Source organism: Oncorhynchus kisutch, linkage group LG19, assembly GCF_002021735.2.
Source record: "Oncorhynchus kisutch isolate 150728-3 linkage group LG19, Okis_V2, whole genome shotgun sequence".
Taxonomy (NCBI): Eukaryota; Metazoa; Chordata; class Actinopteri; order Salmoniformes; family Salmonidae; genus Oncorhynchus; species Oncorhynchus kisutch.
In genome coordinates, this window is record NC_034192.2 from 32145703 (window position 1) to 32166068 (window position 20366).

Here is a 20366-nt window from a genome sequence, read left to right on the forward strand (position 1 = left end):
CAAAGCCAAAATAAAAACTCTTGAGTGGATGGATGTTTTCAACGTAATAGCAACTTTGAAAGCAATATTATTTGACTGAGAGTTCAGAGGAGTATACAAAGATGCTTCTACATAAGATGTATAGGTTAGTTTATGTAGAAATCTCACCTTGTCTTTGTTGGGTAATGTTTGAGTCCTGTTCAACGTGTCATTTCCATTAATACTGATCAGTTCTGCATCTGCAGGTGGATACGGTGCGGGGAAAACCACTACGTCACTCTTCAGTGTGTCTGAACTGAAACACACGTCATACTGCTGAGTAGATTTAGAGTAAGACCAGCTCCCGTCAGGGTGTGTGGTGATCATTGGGGCGCTGTACCTTCTGAAACTGTCGTCTGTCCTGTAGCATTCTACAGCAATTAAACTAATGACGCTCAATAAAAATATCACTGACACCGAGGCAATGGCGATCAGCAAATACAGGTTTAAATCGGAAAAGCTCTCGTCCTTTCTTGGTACGTTTGTGAATTGAGTCTGGGTTTCACCTGTACTTTCAACCACCACTACATCAATAGACACAGTCGCTGACAGTGAGGGTTCTCCATTATCAGAAACCAACACGACCAACGGGTGAGCTTTCAGGTCATTGTCACTCATTCGCCTCTTAGTCCTTAGCTCCCCGGTGCTGGTTCCGATTCGGAAGAGGTTGGTTCCCTTGGGCTCAGAGATGTGATAAGAAAGCAGCGCATTGTAACCAGAGTCGGAGTCTACAGCCCTGATCTTGGCCACAAAGTAGCCCGCTTCAGCAGAATAGGGAATGGTCTCAGAGTTAACGGAGTCGTGATCAGAATAGGGCGCGAGAATCCCAGGACTGTTGTCATTCTCATCCAGAATAAAAACGTTCACAGTCACGTTGCTGCTGAGAGGAGGAACACCAGAGTCTGAGGCCTGAACTTTAAACTGGAAAGTTTTTATCTCCTCATAGTTAAAAGACTGCAGACTGACTATATCTCCGGTGACTGAGTTTATATTTACAGATGATGATATTGAAACACTTTTATCTACTAATGAATACGTCATCTTTGCATATTCATCTGAATCAGGATCAAAAGCAGACATCATATAAATGACGTCGCCTATCGGACTGTTCTCTTTAACATAAACGTTAATCACGGGTTCTGAGAAGCGAGGAGCGTTGTCATTCACATCAGAAACGTGTACAGTAATAACGCTGGTGCTGGAGAGAGGCGGAGTCCCTTCATCCGTAGCTACGACGGTGACATTGTACTGAGTAGCACTCTCTCTGTCAAGAGGCCCATCGACCACTAATGAATAATCGTTTTTATAATTCAATTTCAATTTAAAGGGCACTGGCCCAACAAGTTTACTGTTAGTGAGGCCATTTTTACCACCATCTTTATCTGTGACTGTCACCAAGGCGACCACTGTCCCTATCTCAGCATCCTCTTTCACGGGGCTCGCTAGTGACGTCACATATATTTCTGGGAAATTGTCATTCAAATCAATAACTTCCACTAACAGTTTCCCGTGTGCACTACGGGGTGAAGAGCCTTGGTCTGTCGCCTGCACACGAATTTCATATGCAGGACTTTCCTCGTAATCCATATTTCCCTTAACTGTGATTGCTCCAGTGTCTGAATTTATATCAAACATATCAGAGGGGTTCACATTACCACGTTTGATAAAGGAATATACAACTTTACCGTTGACTCCCTCATCTACATCTGTGGCATTTAGCTGAATCACCTTAGTTCCGAACGGAACATTTTCTTTAACGCGAACCTTGTACAGCGGCTGACTGAACGTGGGTGAATTATCATTGGCATCAATTACGTTCACTACTATCAGCAATGTCCCAGATCGTGGAGGTTTTCCTCCATCTACAGCGGTCAGTGTGAGCTGGATCGCGGGCTGTTTCTCTCGGTCTAACGCTTTCTGCAGTACTAACTCAGCAGACACACTCTGCTCTCCACCGCTCTGTACATCCAGGGAGAAGTGTTCATTCGGGCTCAGCTTGTAGCTCTTTACCGAGTTACTGCCGGTATCTGAATCGATTGCTATCGGTAAAAGATATCGCTCGTCTGTGGATGATGATTCAGAAATGTTGAATGAATATAATTTTTCAAGGAAAGATGGTGCATTGTCATTGACGTCTAAAATATTCACCTCAATGCGGTGGAGCTGCGTAGGATGGCTCAATATGGCCTGTATGTTTACCGAACACTTTATCACATTCGAACAAAGCTCCTCTCGGTCTATCCTCTCGTTAATGTACAGAACCCCTGTTTTTAAATTGGCATCGAAATACCGCTTACTCTGTCCCGATACAATCCTTAAACCCCTTGACTCCAGGTCCTGTACATTAAGGTTTAAATCCTTAGCGAGATTCCCCACAAACGTGCCTTTGTCCACCTCCTCTGAAACGGAGTAAGAGATCTGCGCTGCAGACCAGCCAAATAAACAAAGCAAGGCGACGCACTGAATCCAAAAGCTTTCCCTTTGTCTTCGACGACCCATCGCTGCTTGTACGAAACGTATTATCCCAGAAATAGAAGTGGCATGTCCATTGAAACCACAGAAATCCGTAAAGTAAGAGATCCACACGACCCAGCCCTCTTCCTCTCACCACCATTAGAGTGTTTCTCTTGACAAAGCGCTCCGGACACGTGACGTTTTTTTTTTGTCAGAGAGGAGGAGTCATAGAATATAAGTGACCACTCTCCCATTCCTGGTCTATAGCGACACCATGTGTTACTTGTTTGATTTAATTCAACATTTTATACCACATCATTAACTTACTGTGATAGTAGCAAGCAAATAGCAAACATGACTGTGTACGTATCATGTGGCCAATATTGTATCAACTATGAATCAACCACATGTTAGAGTCCAGTTTGAATACAGGTGCTCAGGTTGGGACGCGAAAAACGGCAAACACTGGGGAACAATTAAAATGAGTATCAATAGTCATTTAATGTCGTGGTGATAAAGGTAAAAGTTAGTAATGAGGACAGCTGTCGAAGAGTCAAGTAACCAAATACAGGAGGCCCTATTGATCGCCCATACCCATACTGCCAGATTGAATGTTCCAGGGGAAGACAAAGCAGAGAGCTAAAAAAAATACATTTCAAACCAACTTTCTACATCACTTGAAAATGTCCATTCCACTTTCAACGATAAAAATTATCGACCCGAAAAGGCCTCTGCCCCTCGAAACCAAATAACGCTAACTGTTTCAGCACCACGGAGAGCGTCTGTGCTTTCAAAGTGATGTTCTTTTGCACATTTCTTCTCAATTTATTCCCAGAAATATTCTTATACGATACCAAAAACTCAATTTTCCATGCAAACATTTGTATGACAACTCTGAAACCGTTTGATAAATGTCTGTCATTATCCCAGAAACTGCAATAACAAAGCTGGAGTTTAAAAGACATTTACACATTCGTGACGGATATTACTCTTACCTTGTCTTTGTTGGGTAACGTTTGAGTGCTGTTAAACGTGTCATTTCCATTAATACTGATCAGTTCTGCATCTGCAGGTGGATACGGTGCGGGGAAAACCACTACGTCACTCTTCAGTGTGTCTGAACTGAAACACACGTCATACTGCTGAGTAGATTTAGAGTAAGACCAGCTCCCGTCAGGGTGTGTGGTGATCATTGGGGCGCTGTACCTTCTGAAACTGTCGTCTGTCCTGTAGCATTCTACAGCAATTAAACTAATGACGCTCAATAAAAATATCACTGACACCGAGGCAATGGCGATCAGCAAATACAGGTTTAAATCGGAAAAGCTCTCGTCCTTTCTTGGTATGTTTGTGAATTGAGTCTGGGTTTCACCTGTACTTTCAACCACCACTACATCAATAGACACAGTCGCTGACAGTGAGGGTTCTCCGTTATCAGAAACCAACACGACCAACGGGTGAGTTTTCAGGTCATTGTCACTCATTCGCCTCTTAGTCCTTAGTTCCCCGGTGCTGGTTCCGATTCGGAAGAGGTTGGTTCCCTTGGGCTCAGAGATGTGATAAGAAAGCAGCGCATTGTAACCAGAGTCGGAGTCTACAGCCCTGATCTTGGCCACAAAGTAGCCCGCTTCAGCAGAATAGGGAATGTTCTCAGTGTTAACGGAAACGTGATCAGAATAGGGCGCGAGAATCCCAGGATTGTTGTCATTCTCATCCAGAATAAAAACGTGCACAGTCACGTTGCTGCTGAGAGGAGGAACACCAGAGTCTGAGGCCTGAACTTTAAACTGGAAAGTTTTTATCTCCTCGTAGTTAAAAGACTGCAGACTGACTATATCTCCTGTATCTGAGTTTATATTTACAGATGATGATATTGAAACACTTTTATCTAATAATGAATACGTCACTTTTGCATTTTCATCTGAATCTGGATCAAAAGCAGAAATCGTATAAATGACGTCACCTACCGGACTGTTCTCTTTAACATAAACATTAATAATTGGTTCTGAGAAGCGAGGAGCGTTGTCATTCACATCAGAAACGTCTACAGTAATAACTCTGGTGCTGGAGAGAGGTGGGGTCCCTTCATCCTTAGCTGTGATGGTGACATTATACTGAGTAGCACTCTCCCTGTCCAGATGCCCGTCTACCACTAACGAATAATCGTTTTTGTGGTTCGACGTCAGTTTGAAAGGAACAGACCCTACAAGTTTACTGTTACTGAAGCCATTTTTACCTCCATCTTTATCTGTAACTGTCACCAAGGCAACCACGGTCCCTATATCAGCATCCTCCTTTACTGGGTTTATTAATGACGTCACAGATATTTCGGGAGCATTGTCATTGATATCAATAACTTCAACCAACACTTTAGAATAACCACTGCGGGCCGTGGGGCCTTGGTCAGTCGCTTGCACACGTAACTCATATGCTGCATTTTCCTCGTGATCTAAATTCGCCTTGACAGTAATCGCACCACTTTGTGAGTCTATGGAGAACATGTCTGCATAGTTCACATTTCCACGCTTCATAAAGCTATATAAAATGTCAGCGTGTGGACCCTCGTCTAAATCTGTAGCCTCTAACTTCAATAGTTGTGTCCCCAACGATACATTTTCATTGACACGGACCTTATAGAGAGATTTGCTAAATGTTGGCGAGTTATCATTGACATCTATTACGTGAACAATGATTTGTGACGTCCCAGATCTGGGAGGTTTTCCACCATCTACAGCGGTCAGTGTGAGCTGAATAACGGGCTGTTTCTCTCGGTCTAAAGCTTTCTGCAGCACTAACTCAGCAGACACACTCTGCTCTCCGGCGTTCTGTACATCCAGGGAAAAGTGTTCATTCGGGCTCAGCTTGTAGCTCTTTACCGAGTTACTGCCGGTATCTGCGTCATTCGCTATCGGTAGAGGGTATCTCTCACCGGGTGAAGAAGATTCTGAAATGTTAAATGTATGATATTGTTCAAGGAATGACGGTGCATTGTCATTTACGTCAATAATATTTACTTCAATGCGATGAAGAAACACAGGATGGCTCAATATGGCCTGTATATTTAGAGAGCACTTTACCGTATTCGGACAAAGCTCTTCTCTGTCTATTCTCTGGTTAACGAACAGTACTCCTGTTTTCAGATTAGCCTCGAAATACCTCTTACTCTGTCCGGAAACAATCTTTAGACCCCTCGACTCAATTTCCTGTATATTGAGGTTTAAATCCTTAGCGAGATTCCCCACAAACGTGCCTTTGTCCACCTCCTCTGAAACGGAGTAAGAGATCTGCGCTGCAGACCAGTCAAATAAACAAAGCAACGCGACGCACTGAATCCAAACGCCTTCTCTTTGTCTTCGACGACCCATCGCTGCGTGTACAAAACAAATTAATCCATAAGTCAAAATCGCATATCCATTAAAACCACAAAACGATCCGTTATATGTATATCAGAGATCCAATACAGCCCACCCGTCTCCGTCTAATGGTGTTTCTCTTCACAAAGCTTTCGGGACTGGTGACACTTTTCTTTTTTCATTCTGAAAGGAGGAGTCTTAGTTTGTCAATGATGTATCTTCCGTTCGTGGTCTATAGTGACACCGTGTGTTGCTTTAATACATTACTCGTTTAAAATGAATAGTTTTCTCTGATGTGTTAGAATAGGCCTACAGAGATAACTTCAAGTAATCAAACTCGTGTTCGTAATTCACTCAGCGAAAGGTGCATGTATGTAAAAGAACGAAAGTTTTTGTTCAAATGAAACACACAGGGAAAGGAGCCAAAAAGTCTAGCCACGTTGAACAATAAACTATGTGTGGATTATATTCTGATATCGATGGCAGAAGCTATAAAAATCTAGGACGAGTAGCAGAGCATTGATACGGATAGCTCAAGGGTTATCGACATTGTAATGATGTCAAGGCCGCAAAGACAACTCTGAAAAGCGAAATACCACGGTTTGCATACTTTCAATTTGACCAGTGACAATTATCGGTCTAGAAACATCACTGGACATTGTAAGCACAAAGCACAAACGATTTCAGCCCCATATACAGCAGCCAAAACTATTTCACCGCTTGGTGAACACAGTCATTTGGAAACAAGTATTCACAGTAGCCTATAAATCGTTGATACATTATGCATCCGTAGGCTGAAAATGGGGACACGTTATATCAATCTGAAACCTGCCATGATGTAAGCATATCTTCATATTTCCCAATGCCACATATCTCTGTCTGTTTTCGCACAACACAAAACACATTGAAACTGGAAGTGCAGACACATTTAAACATCTGCGGAGGAGAGTTCCTCTTACCTTCTCTTTGCTGGGTAATGTTTGCGTCCTGTCAAACGTGTCATTTCCATTAATACTGATCAGTTCTGCATCTGCAGGTGGATACGGCGCGGGGAAAACCACTACGTCACTCTTCAGTGTGTCTGAACTGAAGCACACGTCATACTGCTGAGTAGATTTAGAGTAAGACCAGCTCCCGTCGGGGTGTGTGGTGATCATTGGGGCGCTGTACCTTCTGAAACTGTCGTCTGTCCTGTGGCATTTTACAGCTATTAAACTGATCAGGCTCAGTAAAAATATCACTGACACCGAGGCAATGGCGATCAGCAAATACAGGTTTAAATCAGAGTTTTCCTCCTTTCGTGGTACGTTTCTGGATTCAGTCTGGATTTCACCTGTACTTTCAACCACCACTACATCAATAGACACAGTCGCTGACAGTGAGGGTTCTCCGTTATCAGAAACCAACACGACCAACGGGTGAGATTTCAGGTCATTGTCACTCATTCGCCTCTTAGTCCTTAGTTCCCCGGTGCTGGTTCCGATTCGGAAGAGGTTGGTTCCCTTGGGCTCAGAGATGTGATAAGAAAGCAGCGCATTGTAACCAGAGTCGGAGTCTACAGCCCTGATCTTGGCCACAAAGTAGCCCGCTTCAGCAGAATAGGGAATGTTCTCAGTGTTAACGGAAACGTGATCAGAATAGGGCGCGAGAATCACAGGACTGTTGTCATTCTCATCCAGGATAAAAACGTTCACAGTCACGTTGCTCCTGAGAGGAGGAACACCAGAGTCTGAGGCCTGAACTTTAAACTGGAAAGTTTTTATCTCCTCATAGTTAAAAGACTGCAGACTGACTATATCTCCTGTATCTGAGTTTATATTTACAGATGATGATATTGGAACACTTTTATCAAATAATGAATACGTCATCTTTGCATTTCCATCTGAATCTGGATCAAAAGCAGACGTCGTATAAATGACGTCACCTACCGGACTGTTCTCTTTCACATAAACATTAATAATTGGTTCTGAGAAGCGAGGAGCGTTGTCATTCACATCAGAAACGTCTACAGTAATAACTCTGGTGCTGGAGAGAGGCGGGGTCCCTTCATCCTTAGCTGTGATGGTGACATTATACTGAGTAGCACTCTCCCTGTCCAGATTCCCGTCTACCACTAACGAATAATCGTTTTTGTGGTTCGACATCAGTTTGAAAGGAACAGACCCTACAAGTTTACTGTTACTGAAGCCATTTTTACCTCCATCTTTATCTGTAACCGTCACCAAGGCAACAACGGTCCCTATATCAGCATCCTCCTTTACTGGGTTTATTAATGACGTCACAGATATTTCGGGAGCATTGTCATTGATATCAATAACTTCAACCAACACTTTAGAATAACCACTGCGTGCCGAGGGGCCTTGGTCCGTCGCTTGCACACGTAGCTCATGTGCTGCATTTTCCTCGTGATCTAAATTCGCCTTTACAGTAATCACACCACTTTGTGAGTCTATGGAGAACATGTCTGCATAGTTCACATTTCCACGCTTCATAAAGCTATATAAAATGTCAGCGTTTGGACCCTCGTCTAAATCTGTAGCCTCTAACTTCAATAGTTGTGTTCCTAACGATACATTTTCATTAATACGGACCTTGTAGAGTGATTTGCTAAATGTTGGCGAGTTATCATTGACATCTATTACGTGAACAATGATTTGTGACGTCCCAGATCTGGGAGGTTTTCCTCCATCTACAGCGGTCAGTGTGAGCTGAATAACGGGCTGTTTCTCTCGGTCTAAAGCTTTCTGCAGCACTAACTCAGCAGACACACTCTGCTCTCCGGCGTTCTGTACATCCAGGGAAAAGTGTTCATTCGGGCTCAGCTTGTAGCTCTTTACCGAGTTACTGCCGGTATCTGCGTCATTCGCTATCGGTAGAGGGTATCTCTCACCAGGTGAAGAAGATTCTGAAATGTTAAATGTATGATATTGTTCAAGGAATGACGGTGCATTGTCATTTACGTCAATAATATTTACTTCAATGCGATGAAGAAACACAGGATGGCTCAATATGGCCTGTATATTTAGAGAGCACTTTACCGTATTCGGACAAAGCTCTTCTCTGTCTATTCTCTGGTTAACGAACAGTACTCCTGTTTTCAGATTAGCCTCGAAATACCTCTTACTCTGTCCGGAAACAATCTTTAGACCCCTCGACTCAATTTCCTGTATATTGAGGTTTAAATCCTTAGCGAGATTCCCCACAAACGTGCCTTTGTCCTCCTCCTCTGAAACGGAGTAAGAGATCTGCGCTGCAGACCAGTCAAATAAACAAAGCAACGCGACGCACTGAATCCAAACGCCTTCTCTTTGTCTTCGACGACCCATCGCTGCGTGTACAAAACAAATTAATCCATAAGTCAAAATCGCATATCCATTAAAACCACAAAACGATCCGTTATATGTATATCAGAGATCCAATATAGCCCACCCGTCTCCGTCTAATGGTGTTTCTCTTCACAAAGCTTTCGGGACTGGTGACACTTTTCTTTTTTCATTCTGAAAGGAGGAGTCTTAGTTTGTCAATGATGTATCTTCCGTTCGTGGTCTATAGTGACACCGTGTGTTGCTTTAATACATTACTCGTTTAAAATGAATAGTTTTCTCTGATGTGTTAGAATAGGCCTACAGAGATAACTTCAAGTAATCAAACTCGTGTTCGTAATTCACTCAGCGAAAGGTATGTAAAATAACGAAAGTTTTTGTTCAAATGAAACACACAGGGAAGGGAGCCAAAAAGTCTAGCCACGTTGAACAATAAACTATGTGTGGATTATATTCTGATATCGATGGCAGAAGCTATAAAAATCTAGGACGAGTAGCAGAGCATTGATACGGATAGCTCAAGGGTTATCGACATTGTAATGCTGTCAAGGCCGCAAAGACAACTCTGAAAAGCGAAATACCACGGTTTGCATACTTTCAATTTAACCAGTGACAATTATCGGTCTAGAAACATCACTGGACATTGTAAGCATAAAGCACAAACGATTTCAGCCCCATATACAGCAGCCAAAACTATTTCACCGCTTGGTGAACACAGTCATTTGGAAACAAGTATTCACAGTAGCCTATAAATCGTTGATACATTATGCATCCGTAGGCTGAAAATGGGGACACGTTATATCAATCTGAAACCTGCCATGATGTAAGCATATCTTCATATTTCCCAATGCCACATATCTCTGTCTGTTTTCGCACAACACAAAACACATTGAAACTGGAAGTGCAGACACATTTAAACATCTGCGGAGGAGAGTTCCTCTTACCTTCTCTTTGCTGGGTAATGTTTGAGTCCTGTCAAACGTGTCATTTCCATTAATACTGATCAGTTCTGCATCTGCAGGTGGATACGGCGCGGGGAAAACCACTACGTCACTCTTCAGTGTGTCTGAACTGAAGCACACGTCATACTGCTGAGTAGATTTAGAGTAAGACCAGCTCCCGTCGGGGTGTGTGGTGATCATTGGGGCGCTGTACTTTCTGAAACTGTCGTCTGTCCTGTGGCATTTTACAGCTATTAAACTGATCAGGCTCAGTAAAAATATCACTGACACCGAGGCAATGGCGATCAGCAAATACAGGTTTAAATCAGAGAAGCTCTCCTCCTTTCTTGGTACGTTTCTGGATTCAGTCTGGATTTCACCTGTACTTTCAACCACCACTACATCAATAGACACAGTCGCAGACAGTGAGGGTTCTCCGTTATCAGAAACCAACACCAACAACGGGTGAGATTTCAGGTCATTGTCACTCATTCGCCTCTTAGTCCTTAGTTCCCCGGTGCTGGTTCCGATTCGGAAGAGGTTGGTTCCCTTGGGCTCAGAGATGTGATAAGAAAGCAGCGCATTGTAACCAGAGTCGGAGTCTACAGCCCTGATCTTGGCCACAAAGTAGCCCGCTTCAGCAGAATAGGGAATGTTCTCAGAGTTAACGGAGCCGTGATCAGAATAGGGCGCGAGAATCACAGGACTGTTGTCATTCTCATCCAGGATAAAAACGTTCACAGTCACGTTGCTGCTGAGAGGAGGAACACCAGAGTCTGAGGCCTGAACTTTAAACTGGAAAGTTTTTATCTCTTCATAGTTAAACGACTGCAGGCTGACTAGAACTCCTGTATCCGAGTTTATATTTACAGATGATGATATTGAAACACGTTTATCTAATAATGAATACGTCACTTTTGCATTTTCATCTGAATCTGGATCAAAAGCAGACATCGTATAAATGACGTCACCTACCGGACTGTTCTCTTTGACATAAACATTAATCACTGGTTCTGAGAAGCGAGGAGCGTTGTCATTCACGTCAAAAACCAGTACAGTAACAACGCTGGTGCTGGAGAGAGGCGGGGTCCCTTCATCCGTAGCTGTGATGGTGACATTATACTGAGCAGCCCTCTCTCTGTCAAGAGGCCCGTCGACCACTAACGAATAATAGTTCTTGTAGTTCGACTTTAGTTTAAAATGAACATCCCCTACAAGTTCACAGTTAGTGAGGCCATTTTGACCTCCATCGTTATCAGTTACTGTCACCAAGGCGACCACTGTCCCCATCTCGGCATCCTCTTTCACTGGACTCATGAGTGACGTCACTAAGATTTCTGGGGCATTGTCATTGACATCAATAACATCAACTAACACTTTACCATGTGCACTGCGAGGTGAATGCCCTCGGTCCATCGCCTGAACTCGAATTTCAAATGCAGGACTATCTTCATGATCCAAATTTCCCTTAACTGTAATTTCACCCGTGTCTGAATTGATGGCAAACATGTTTGAGGGGTCCAGATTTCCACGTTTTAAGAAAGAATACACTATCTCACCATTTACGCTCTCGTCTAAATCTGTTGCAGTGAGAGTTAATATATTTGTCCCAAAAGGCGCGTTTTCATGAACACGAACTTTATAAAGCGGCTTAGAAAATACTGGAGAATTGTCATTAACATCAATTACGTTCACTACTATCAGCAATGTCCCAGATCGTGGAGGTTTTCCTCCATCTACAGCGGTCAGTGTGAGCTGGATCACGGGCTGTTTCTCTCGGTCTAACGCTTTCTGCAGTACTAACTCAGCAGACACACTCTGCTCTCCACCGCTCTGTACATCCAGGAAGAAGTGTTCATTCGGGCTCAGCTTGTAGCTCTTTACCGAGTTAGCTCCTATGTCTGCGTCATTTGCTATCGGTAGCATATATCGCTCGCCCGGCGTTGAAGACTCAGAGATGTTAAATGTGTGGGATTTTTCAACAAAAGATGGTGTGTAATCATTAATATCTAAAATATTAACCTCAATACGATGCAGAAGCACAGGATGGCTTAATATGGCTTCGATATTCAAAGAGCACTTTATCGTATTCGGACAAAGCTCCTCTCTGTCTATTCTCTCGTTAACTAACAGTAGTCCTGTTTTCAGATTCGCATCAAAATACCTCTTACTATGTCCCGATACAATCCTTAGACCCCTCGACTCCAGGTCCTGTACATTAAGGTTTAAATCCTTAGCGAGATTCCCCACAAACGTACCTTTGTCCACCTCCTCTGAAACGGAGTAAGAGATCTGCGCTGCAGACCAGCCAAATAAACAAAGCAAGGCGACGCACTGAATCCAAAAGCTTTCCCTTTGTCTTCGACGATCCATCGCTGCATGTATAAATACAACTGAATCCAATAAGTAAGGGTCGTGTATCCATCAAAACCCGAAGTATTCCGTTAAATGTCGGACATTCTGTACACAGCTCAGCCCTCTCCGTCTCATCACCTCGACCGTTTCTCTTCACAACGCCCCTCCGACAGTGACGCTATTCTGTATTTTCCTTCAGAGGAGGAGTATAAAAACACATTTGACTTCGCTGCTTCCGTGGTCTATAGTGACACCCTGTGTTACGTGTTCGATTTCATGTCATTTTATATAATACATAGTTGACCTATTGTGATAGTAGTGAGCAAAGTAGCAAAGATCACTGTGTATAACCAGCGACCAATGTCGTCTCAAATCTGAATCAACTACATGATAGAGTCAACCACACCGTAGAGATGTACTCGAATACACTTCATGACAAGTGCAAAAGCGTGAAATGATAAAGATGGGAACATTTCAAATGAGTTATTATTATAGTCAGTTAGAAATAGTGGTAATACAGTTTAGATACAAGGACAGCTGTCGTTATTTGATCGCCCATAGAAACTGCCAGATAGAATGTTAACGGGGGAGACAAAGCAGAGAGATGAAACATTTGAAATAAAAAATCAACTCTCTACCACTTGAATGAATCCATTCCACTTTCAACGATGGCATTGATTCGAAAAGGCCTCTGCCCCTCGAAACCAAAGAACACTAACCGTTTCAGCACCACGGACAGCGTCTGTACTTTCACAGCGATGTGATTTTCCACATTGTTTTATTAAAAAAATATATATTTAACCTTTATTTAACTAGGCAAGCTAGTTAATAAGAAGTATTATTTACAATGACAACCTAACCCGGTCAAACCCTAATCCGGACGGCCTTGGGGCAATTGTGCGCCGCCCTATGGGACTCCCAATCACGGCCGGTTGTGATACAGCCTTGAAATATTGTTCCCGCAATGTATGCCAATATATATTCTCATAAGATATCAAAAACAAAATTGACCATGCAAACACGTGGAGGCCTATAACTCTGAAGCCATGATACAACTACATTTGACAAATGTCTGTAATTTAGCCAAAAACTGCTATATCAAACTGTGCTGGGGTTTTAAAACATTTTCACATTCGTGAAGCATATTCATCTTACCTTGTCTTTGTTGGGTAATGTTTGAGTCTTGTTAAACGTGTCATTTCCATTAATACTGATCAGTTCTTCATCTGCAGGTGGATACGGTGCGGGGAAAACCACTACGTCACTCTTCAGTGTGTCTGAGTTGAAACACACGTCATACTGCTGAGTAGATTTGGAGTAAGACCAGCTCCCGTCAGGGTGTGTGGTGATCATAGGGGCGCTGTACCTTTTGAAACTGTCGTCTGTCCTGTGGCATTTTACAGCTGTTAAACTGATGAGGCTCAGTAAAAATATCACTGACACCGAGGCAGTGGCGATGAGCAAATATAAGTTTAAATCAGAGAAGCTCTCCTCCTTTCTTGGTACGTTTCTGAATTGAGTCTGGATTTCACCTGTACTTTCAACCACCACTACATCAATAGACACAGTCGCTGACAGTGAGGGTTCTCCATTATCAGAAACCAACACCACCAACGGGTGAGCTTTCAGGTCATTGTCACTCATTCGCCTCTTAGTCCTTAGTTCCCCGGTGCTGGTTCCGATTCGGAAGAGGTTGGTTCCCTTGGGCTCAGAGATGTGATAAGAAAGCAGCGCATTGTAACCAGAGTCCGAGTCTACAGCCCTGATCTTGGCCACAAAGTAGCCCGCTTCAGCAGAATAGGGAATGTTCTCAGTGTTAACGGAGCCGTGATCAGAATAGGGCGCGAGAATCCCAGGACTGTTGTCATTCTCATCCAGAATAAAAACGTTCACAGTCACGTTGCTACTGAGAGGAGGAACACCAGAGTCTGAGGCCTGAACTTTAAAACTGAATATTTGTATCTCCTCATAGTTAAAAGACTGCAGGCTGACTATATCTCCTGTATCTGAGTTTATATTGACCATTGTAGACAGCGGTAGTGAGTTGCTGATAATCTCTAATGAGTAGGTCACCTGACTATTTTCACTGACGTCAGCATCAACTGCAGAGACTGTTTTAATTACATCTCCTATCGGACTGTTCTCTTTCACATAAACATTAATCACGTTTTCTGAGAAGTGAGGAGCGTTGTCATTCTCATCAGAAACCTCCACCGTAATAACGCTGGTGCTGGAGAGAGGCGGGGTCCCTTCATCCTTAGCTGTGATGGTGACATTATAATGAGAAGCGGTCTCTCTATCAAGAGGCCCATCTACAACTAACGAATAATAGTTTTTATAGTTTGTCTCCAATTTAAAGGGGACTTTATTCTCAACTTCACAATGTACAACCCCGTTTTTGCCACCATCTTTATCTAGGACTGACACGAGAGAAATGGCAGTGCCAACCTTAGCGTTCTCCTTCACTCTGTCTAAGAGTGACGTCACAGTGATCTCAGGGGCATTGTCGTTGAGGTCCACCACTTCTACCAATACTTTACAGTGTGCTGCCATCGGGGGCTGGCCTCTGTCGCTTGCCTCTACCCGGATCTCGAACGCCTTTCTTTCCTCAAAGTCAATATTGCTTTTTACTGTTATAACGCCAGAGTTGGGGTCGATATCGAATATATCTAGAATACGGTCTTGATCTTTATTCCTAAGAGAGTAGACAATCTCACTATTTGTACCTTCATCAGCATCAGTCGCGTTCACAGTGAATACCGTTGTTCCTATGAGCACATTCTCGGAAATTTGAGTCTTATACAAAGAGCTAGTAAATAACGGAAGGTTATCATTAATATCTAAAACATTAACAATAATCTGTGACGTACCAGACCTCTGTGGATTTCCTCCATCTACAGCGATCAGTGTGAGTTGTATCACAGGCTGTTTCTCTCGGTCTAAAGCTTTCTGGAGCACCAACTCAGCAGACACACTCTCTCCTCCATTGTGTATGTCAAGAGAGAAGTATTCATTAGGACTAAGCTTGTATGTGCTAACAGTATTCTTACCAACATCCAAATCAGAAGCCTCTGATAAAGTGAATTTAACTCCAGGTAAACTGTTCTCAGCTACGTTTATAGTTTGGGATTTCGCACTAAACGACGGAGCGTTATCATTAACATCTACAATATTCAGCTCTAAACGGTAAAGCTTCAACGGATTGTTGATAACAGCCTCTACACTGACTGTACATTTCAGATCCTCTGCACAGAGCTCCTCTCTGTCTATTCTCTCATTCACATATAGAACACCAGTCTTTAGATTTACCGCGAAATACTTTCTCTTGGACCCGGTGATAATCTGAAACATACGCGACTCCAAATCCTGGACATTGAGGTTTAGATCCTTAGCGATATTTCCCACGGAAGTCCCCGGGTTTACCTCCTCTGAGACGGAGTAGGAGAGCTGCCCGGACACCGCTTCCCAGTAACACTCGAGCAGCACAATAACAAAATACGTCACAATAGATATCCTTCTATTCAGTAAAGACATAATTCCATCGAAAGTGAGCTGATCATAGACCCGAAGAGAATAATATCCGTCAAACAATCAAAGCATCGAAAAATATAGGTATCAAATTCAGCTTATTATTTACACCTATGTGTACTCCGCTTCGACCAGTCTCCCTCTCGTCCTGCATCTCTTTGTAACAAAGCCCCGAGAAATCACTTCTCCCTCTGAAACTGGGAGGGGCCTCGAGACCAAATATAATATCTCAATACCACGGTCAACAGTGACGCCACGTGGTAAATGTACGAGCTTCAGAAAATCACATAAAATTACATGACACTCAGACACAAGCTAAGCATGATGACCATACAATTCTGAACAAAAATATAAACGCAACATGCAACAATTTCAAAGATGTTACTGATTTACAGTTCATATCAGGAAATCAGTTAATTGAAATAAATTCATTAAGACCTAATCTATGGATTTCACATGACCGGACAGGGGTGCAGCCTGCAGCCATGGAGAGCATAGGCCAACTCACTTCGCAGCCAAGCCCACCCACTGGGGAGCTAGGCCCAGCCAAACCCCCCCCCCCCCCCCCCCAACACACACTAACCAGACGACCATGCAAGTGAAGAAGCCAGAAGTGGAGGTCCTGTGAGGCCGTGGATACATGCGGATATATGGTTGTGAGGCCGGTTGGACCTAATGCCAAATTCTCTAAAATGACATTGAAGGCAGCTTATGGTAGAGAAATTAACATTTAATTCTCTGAAGACAGATGTGGTGGACCTTCCTGTACTCAGCATGCCAATTGCAAGTTCCCTCACAACTTAAGATGTATGTGGCATCGTGCTGTGTGACAAAATTGCACATTTTAAAGTGGCCTTTTGTTGTCCCCAGCACAAGGTGCACCTATGTAATGATAATGCCGTTTAATCAGCTTCTTGTAATGCCACACGTGTCAGGTGGATCGATTATCTTGACAATGGAGAAATGCTTACTAACAAGGACATAAACAAATTTGTGCACAACATTTTTGAGAAATAAGCTTTTTGTGCATATGGAACATTACTGGGATCTTTTGTTTCAGCTCATGAAACATGAGACCAACACTTTACCTGTTGCGTTTATATTTTTGTTCAGTGTATATCTGTGCTCTTGTGTAAGTTTTGTTTACTATAGCAAGGTCTGCTAAACATACAAAAGCAAGCAAAAACCTCCTTTGGCTAAGAAACCTGGTAAAAGAGGACAGGACAAAAACGGGTGGGTTTCAGCACCATGGACAGCGGACACATGATCCTCTAGATAGGGAGCGGATAGTGAACATTTTTGCAACTTGTTGAAGCAGTAAGATCCCAATTATTTAACTGATTATTCAAAAACGCTGTCATAGATAGACAATGGGAAGCACGCCAAAGCATACACATTTTTGGCAAAGGGATGGATGGAAACTGATTTCTGTGAGAAATAAAACATTTATTTCTTACCTTCTCTTTGTTGGGTAATGTCTGAGTCCTGTCAAACGTGTTATTTCCATTAATACTGATCAGTTCTGCATCTGCAGGTGGATACGGTGCGGGGAAAACCACTACGTCACTCTTCAGTGTGTCTGAGCTGAAACACACGTCATACTGCTGAGTAGATTTAGAGTAAGACCAGCTCCCGTCAGGGTGTGTGGTGATTATTGGGGCGCTGTACCTTTTGAAACTGTCGTCTGTCCTGAAGCATTTTACAGCTATTAAACTGATCAGGCTCAATAAAAATATCACTGACACTGAGGCAATGGCGATCAGCAAATACAGGTTTAAATCAGAGAAGCTCTCCTCCTTTCTTGGTACGTTTCTGTATTGAGTCTGGATTTCACCTATACTTTCAACCACCACTACATCAATAGACACAGTCGCTGACAGTGAGGGTTCTCCGTTATCAGAAATTAACACGACCAACGGGTGTGTTTTCAAGTCATTGTCACTCATTCTCCTCTTAGTCCTTAGTTCCCCGGTGCTGGTTCCGATTCGGAAGAGGTTGGTTCCCTTGGGCTCAGAGATGTGATAAGAAAGCAGCGCATTGTAACCAGAGTCGGAGTCCACAGCCCTGATCTTGGCCACAAAGTAGCCCGCTTCAGCAGAATAGGGAATGTTCTCAGAGTTAACGGAGCCGTGATCAGAATAGGGCGCGAGAATCCCAGGACTGTTGTCATTCTCATCCAGAATAAAAACGTTCACAGTCACGTTGCTGCTGAGAGGAGGAACACCAGAGTCTGAGGCCTGAACTTTAAACTGGAAAGTTTTTATCTCCTCATAGTTAAAAGACTGCAGGCTGACTATATATCCAGTGACTGAGTTTATATTGACCATTGTAGACAGTGGTACTGAGTTGTTTTTACTCTCTAAGAATGAGTAGGTCACATGACTATTTTCATTGACGTCAGCATCAACTGCAGACACGGTTTTAATTACATCTCCTATCGGACTGTTTTCTTTCACATAAACATTAATCACTGGTTCTGAGAAGCGAGGAGCGTTGTCATTCACATCAGAAACGTGCACAGTAATAACGCTGGTGCTGAAGAGAGGCGGGGTCCCATCATCCGTAGCTATGATGTTGACATTGTACTGAGAAGCCCTCTCTCTGTCAAGATGCCCATCGACCACTAAAGAGTAATAATTTTTATAGTTCATCTCTAATTTAAAGGGGACTTTATTCTTAACCTCGCAATGTACCAACCCATTTTTGCCACCATCTTTATCTAGGACTGACACGAGTGCAATTGCAGTGCCAACCTTAGCGTCCTCTTTCACTGTGTCTAAGAGTGACGTCACAGTGATCTCAGGGGCATTGTCGTTGAGGTCCACCACTTCTACCAATATTTTACAATGAGATGCCATCGGGGGCTGCCCTCTGTCACTCGCCTGGGCACGGATCTCAAATGCAGTATGTTCTTCATAGTCAATTTTACCTTTAACTGTAATTATCCCCGTTTTTGGCTCAATATGGAACATCTGGAGGATATGATCCTTCTCATTTTTGCTGATAGAATAAACAAGGTGACTATTCGTACCCTCATCAAAGTCTGTCGCATTTAAAGTTATGATAGTCGTTCCTATTGGTGCATTTTCAATCATACGTGTCTTGTACAAAGACGTGGTGAAAACTGGAGCGTTATCATTTATATCCAGAACATGAACTATTACTTCCAATGTACCTGACCTGGCTGGATTTCCACCATCTACAGCGGTCAGTGTGAGCTGGATCACAGGCTGTTTCTCTCGGTCTAAAGCTTTCTGCAATACTAACTCAGCAGACACACTCTCACCCCCTTTGTGCACCGCTAAGGAAAAATGCTGGCTAGGGCCCAGTTTGTATGTATTGAGAGCATTCTTTCCAACATCTACATCAGATGCGTCTAACAACGGAAATCGTACCCCTGGAAAAGTGTTTTCAGCAATGTCTATAGTTTGTGATTTCGCTCGGAAAGATGGAGCATTATCATTAACATCTAAAATATTCATTTCTACACGGTAGAGTTTCAACGGATTGTTGATAACGGCCTCTACACTGACTGTACATTTAGGAGCATTTGCACAGAGCTCCTCTCTGTCTATTCTCTCATTCACATATAGAACACCAGTCTTTAGATTTACCTCGAAATACTTTCTCTTGGACCCGGTGATAATCTGAAACATACGCGACTCCAAATCCTGGACATTGAGGTTTAGATCCTTAGCGATATTTCCCACGGAAGTCCCCGGGTTTACCTCCTCTGAGACGGAGTAGGAGAGCTGCCCGGACACCGCTTCCCAGTAACACTCCAGCAGCACAAGCACTAAATACGTCACAAAAGATCTCCTTCTATTCGGTAAAGACATATTTCCATCGAAGGTGAGCTAAGCATAGATCCAAAGATACGAATATTTGTCAAACAATCAAAGCTTCGAGAAACATGTTTCCAATCCAGATTTTGTACACGGTAAACATTGATGTTGCCTCCGACCAGTCTCTGTCTCTTTCTCTCTCACCCTGCGTCTCTTTGTAACAAAGCCCCGAGAAATGTTCTCACCCTCTGAAACTGGGAGGGGCCTCGAGACACCAAAAACAATATCTCATTGCCACGGTCAACAGTGACGCCAAGTGGGGCATTTACGCAACAATGTATGAGCTTAGATTATCAAATTACATTACATTTCAGAAAACCCAGACACAAGCCAAGGCTGGTGATCATAATATCTCATTACACGTGTAAGTTAATATGAGTAGCTCTAATGAATGTACTAAGCGCAATCACCTCATTAGCTCAAACACCAAGAAAAATACCATTATTCGTTTCAGCACCATGGACAGCACACGGACGTTAATATTTACAACGGGTAAAGAACACACCATTTTTACAACTTACATAGGCAGTTAAACGTACATTAAAGAAC

The 20366-nt window shown here is 43.0% G+C and overlaps 2 protein-coding genes across 17 annotated transcripts in view; both read right to left on the bottom strand.

The window, feature by feature from the left end:
• Positions 1-20366, bottom strand: part of LOC109864680 (protocadherin alpha-C2) — a 202713-nt gene that overhangs the window by 76221 nt on the left and 106126 nt on the right. The window contains exon 1 of one of the 16 annotated variants that reach the window (XM_031798570.1): positions 17430-19969. The exons of 11 other annotated variants lie outside the window; for them this stretch is intronic. In XM_031798570.1, the coding sequence (XP_031654430.1) occupies positions 17430-19811 (2382 nt within the window). In that variant the 5' untranslated portion in view covers positions 19812-19969. Of the gene's footprint in view, positions 1-147; positions 2639-3467; positions 5981-6784; positions 9281-13599; positions 16122-17429; positions 19970-20366 lie in introns of those variants that run through there. 4 more of the 16 variants (XM_031798573.1, XM_031798578.1, XM_031798585.1 and 1 more) reach the window with 4 other exon arrangements.
• LOC116355096 (protocadherin alpha-8-like) lies at positions 9313-12590 on the bottom strand. Its single transcript, XM_031798587.1, has one exon. It carries the CDS (start codon positions 12460-12462, stop codon positions 9913-9915), a length of 2550 nt encoding a protein of 849 aa, XP_031654447.1. The 5' UTR covers positions 12463-12590; the 3' UTR covers positions 9313-9912.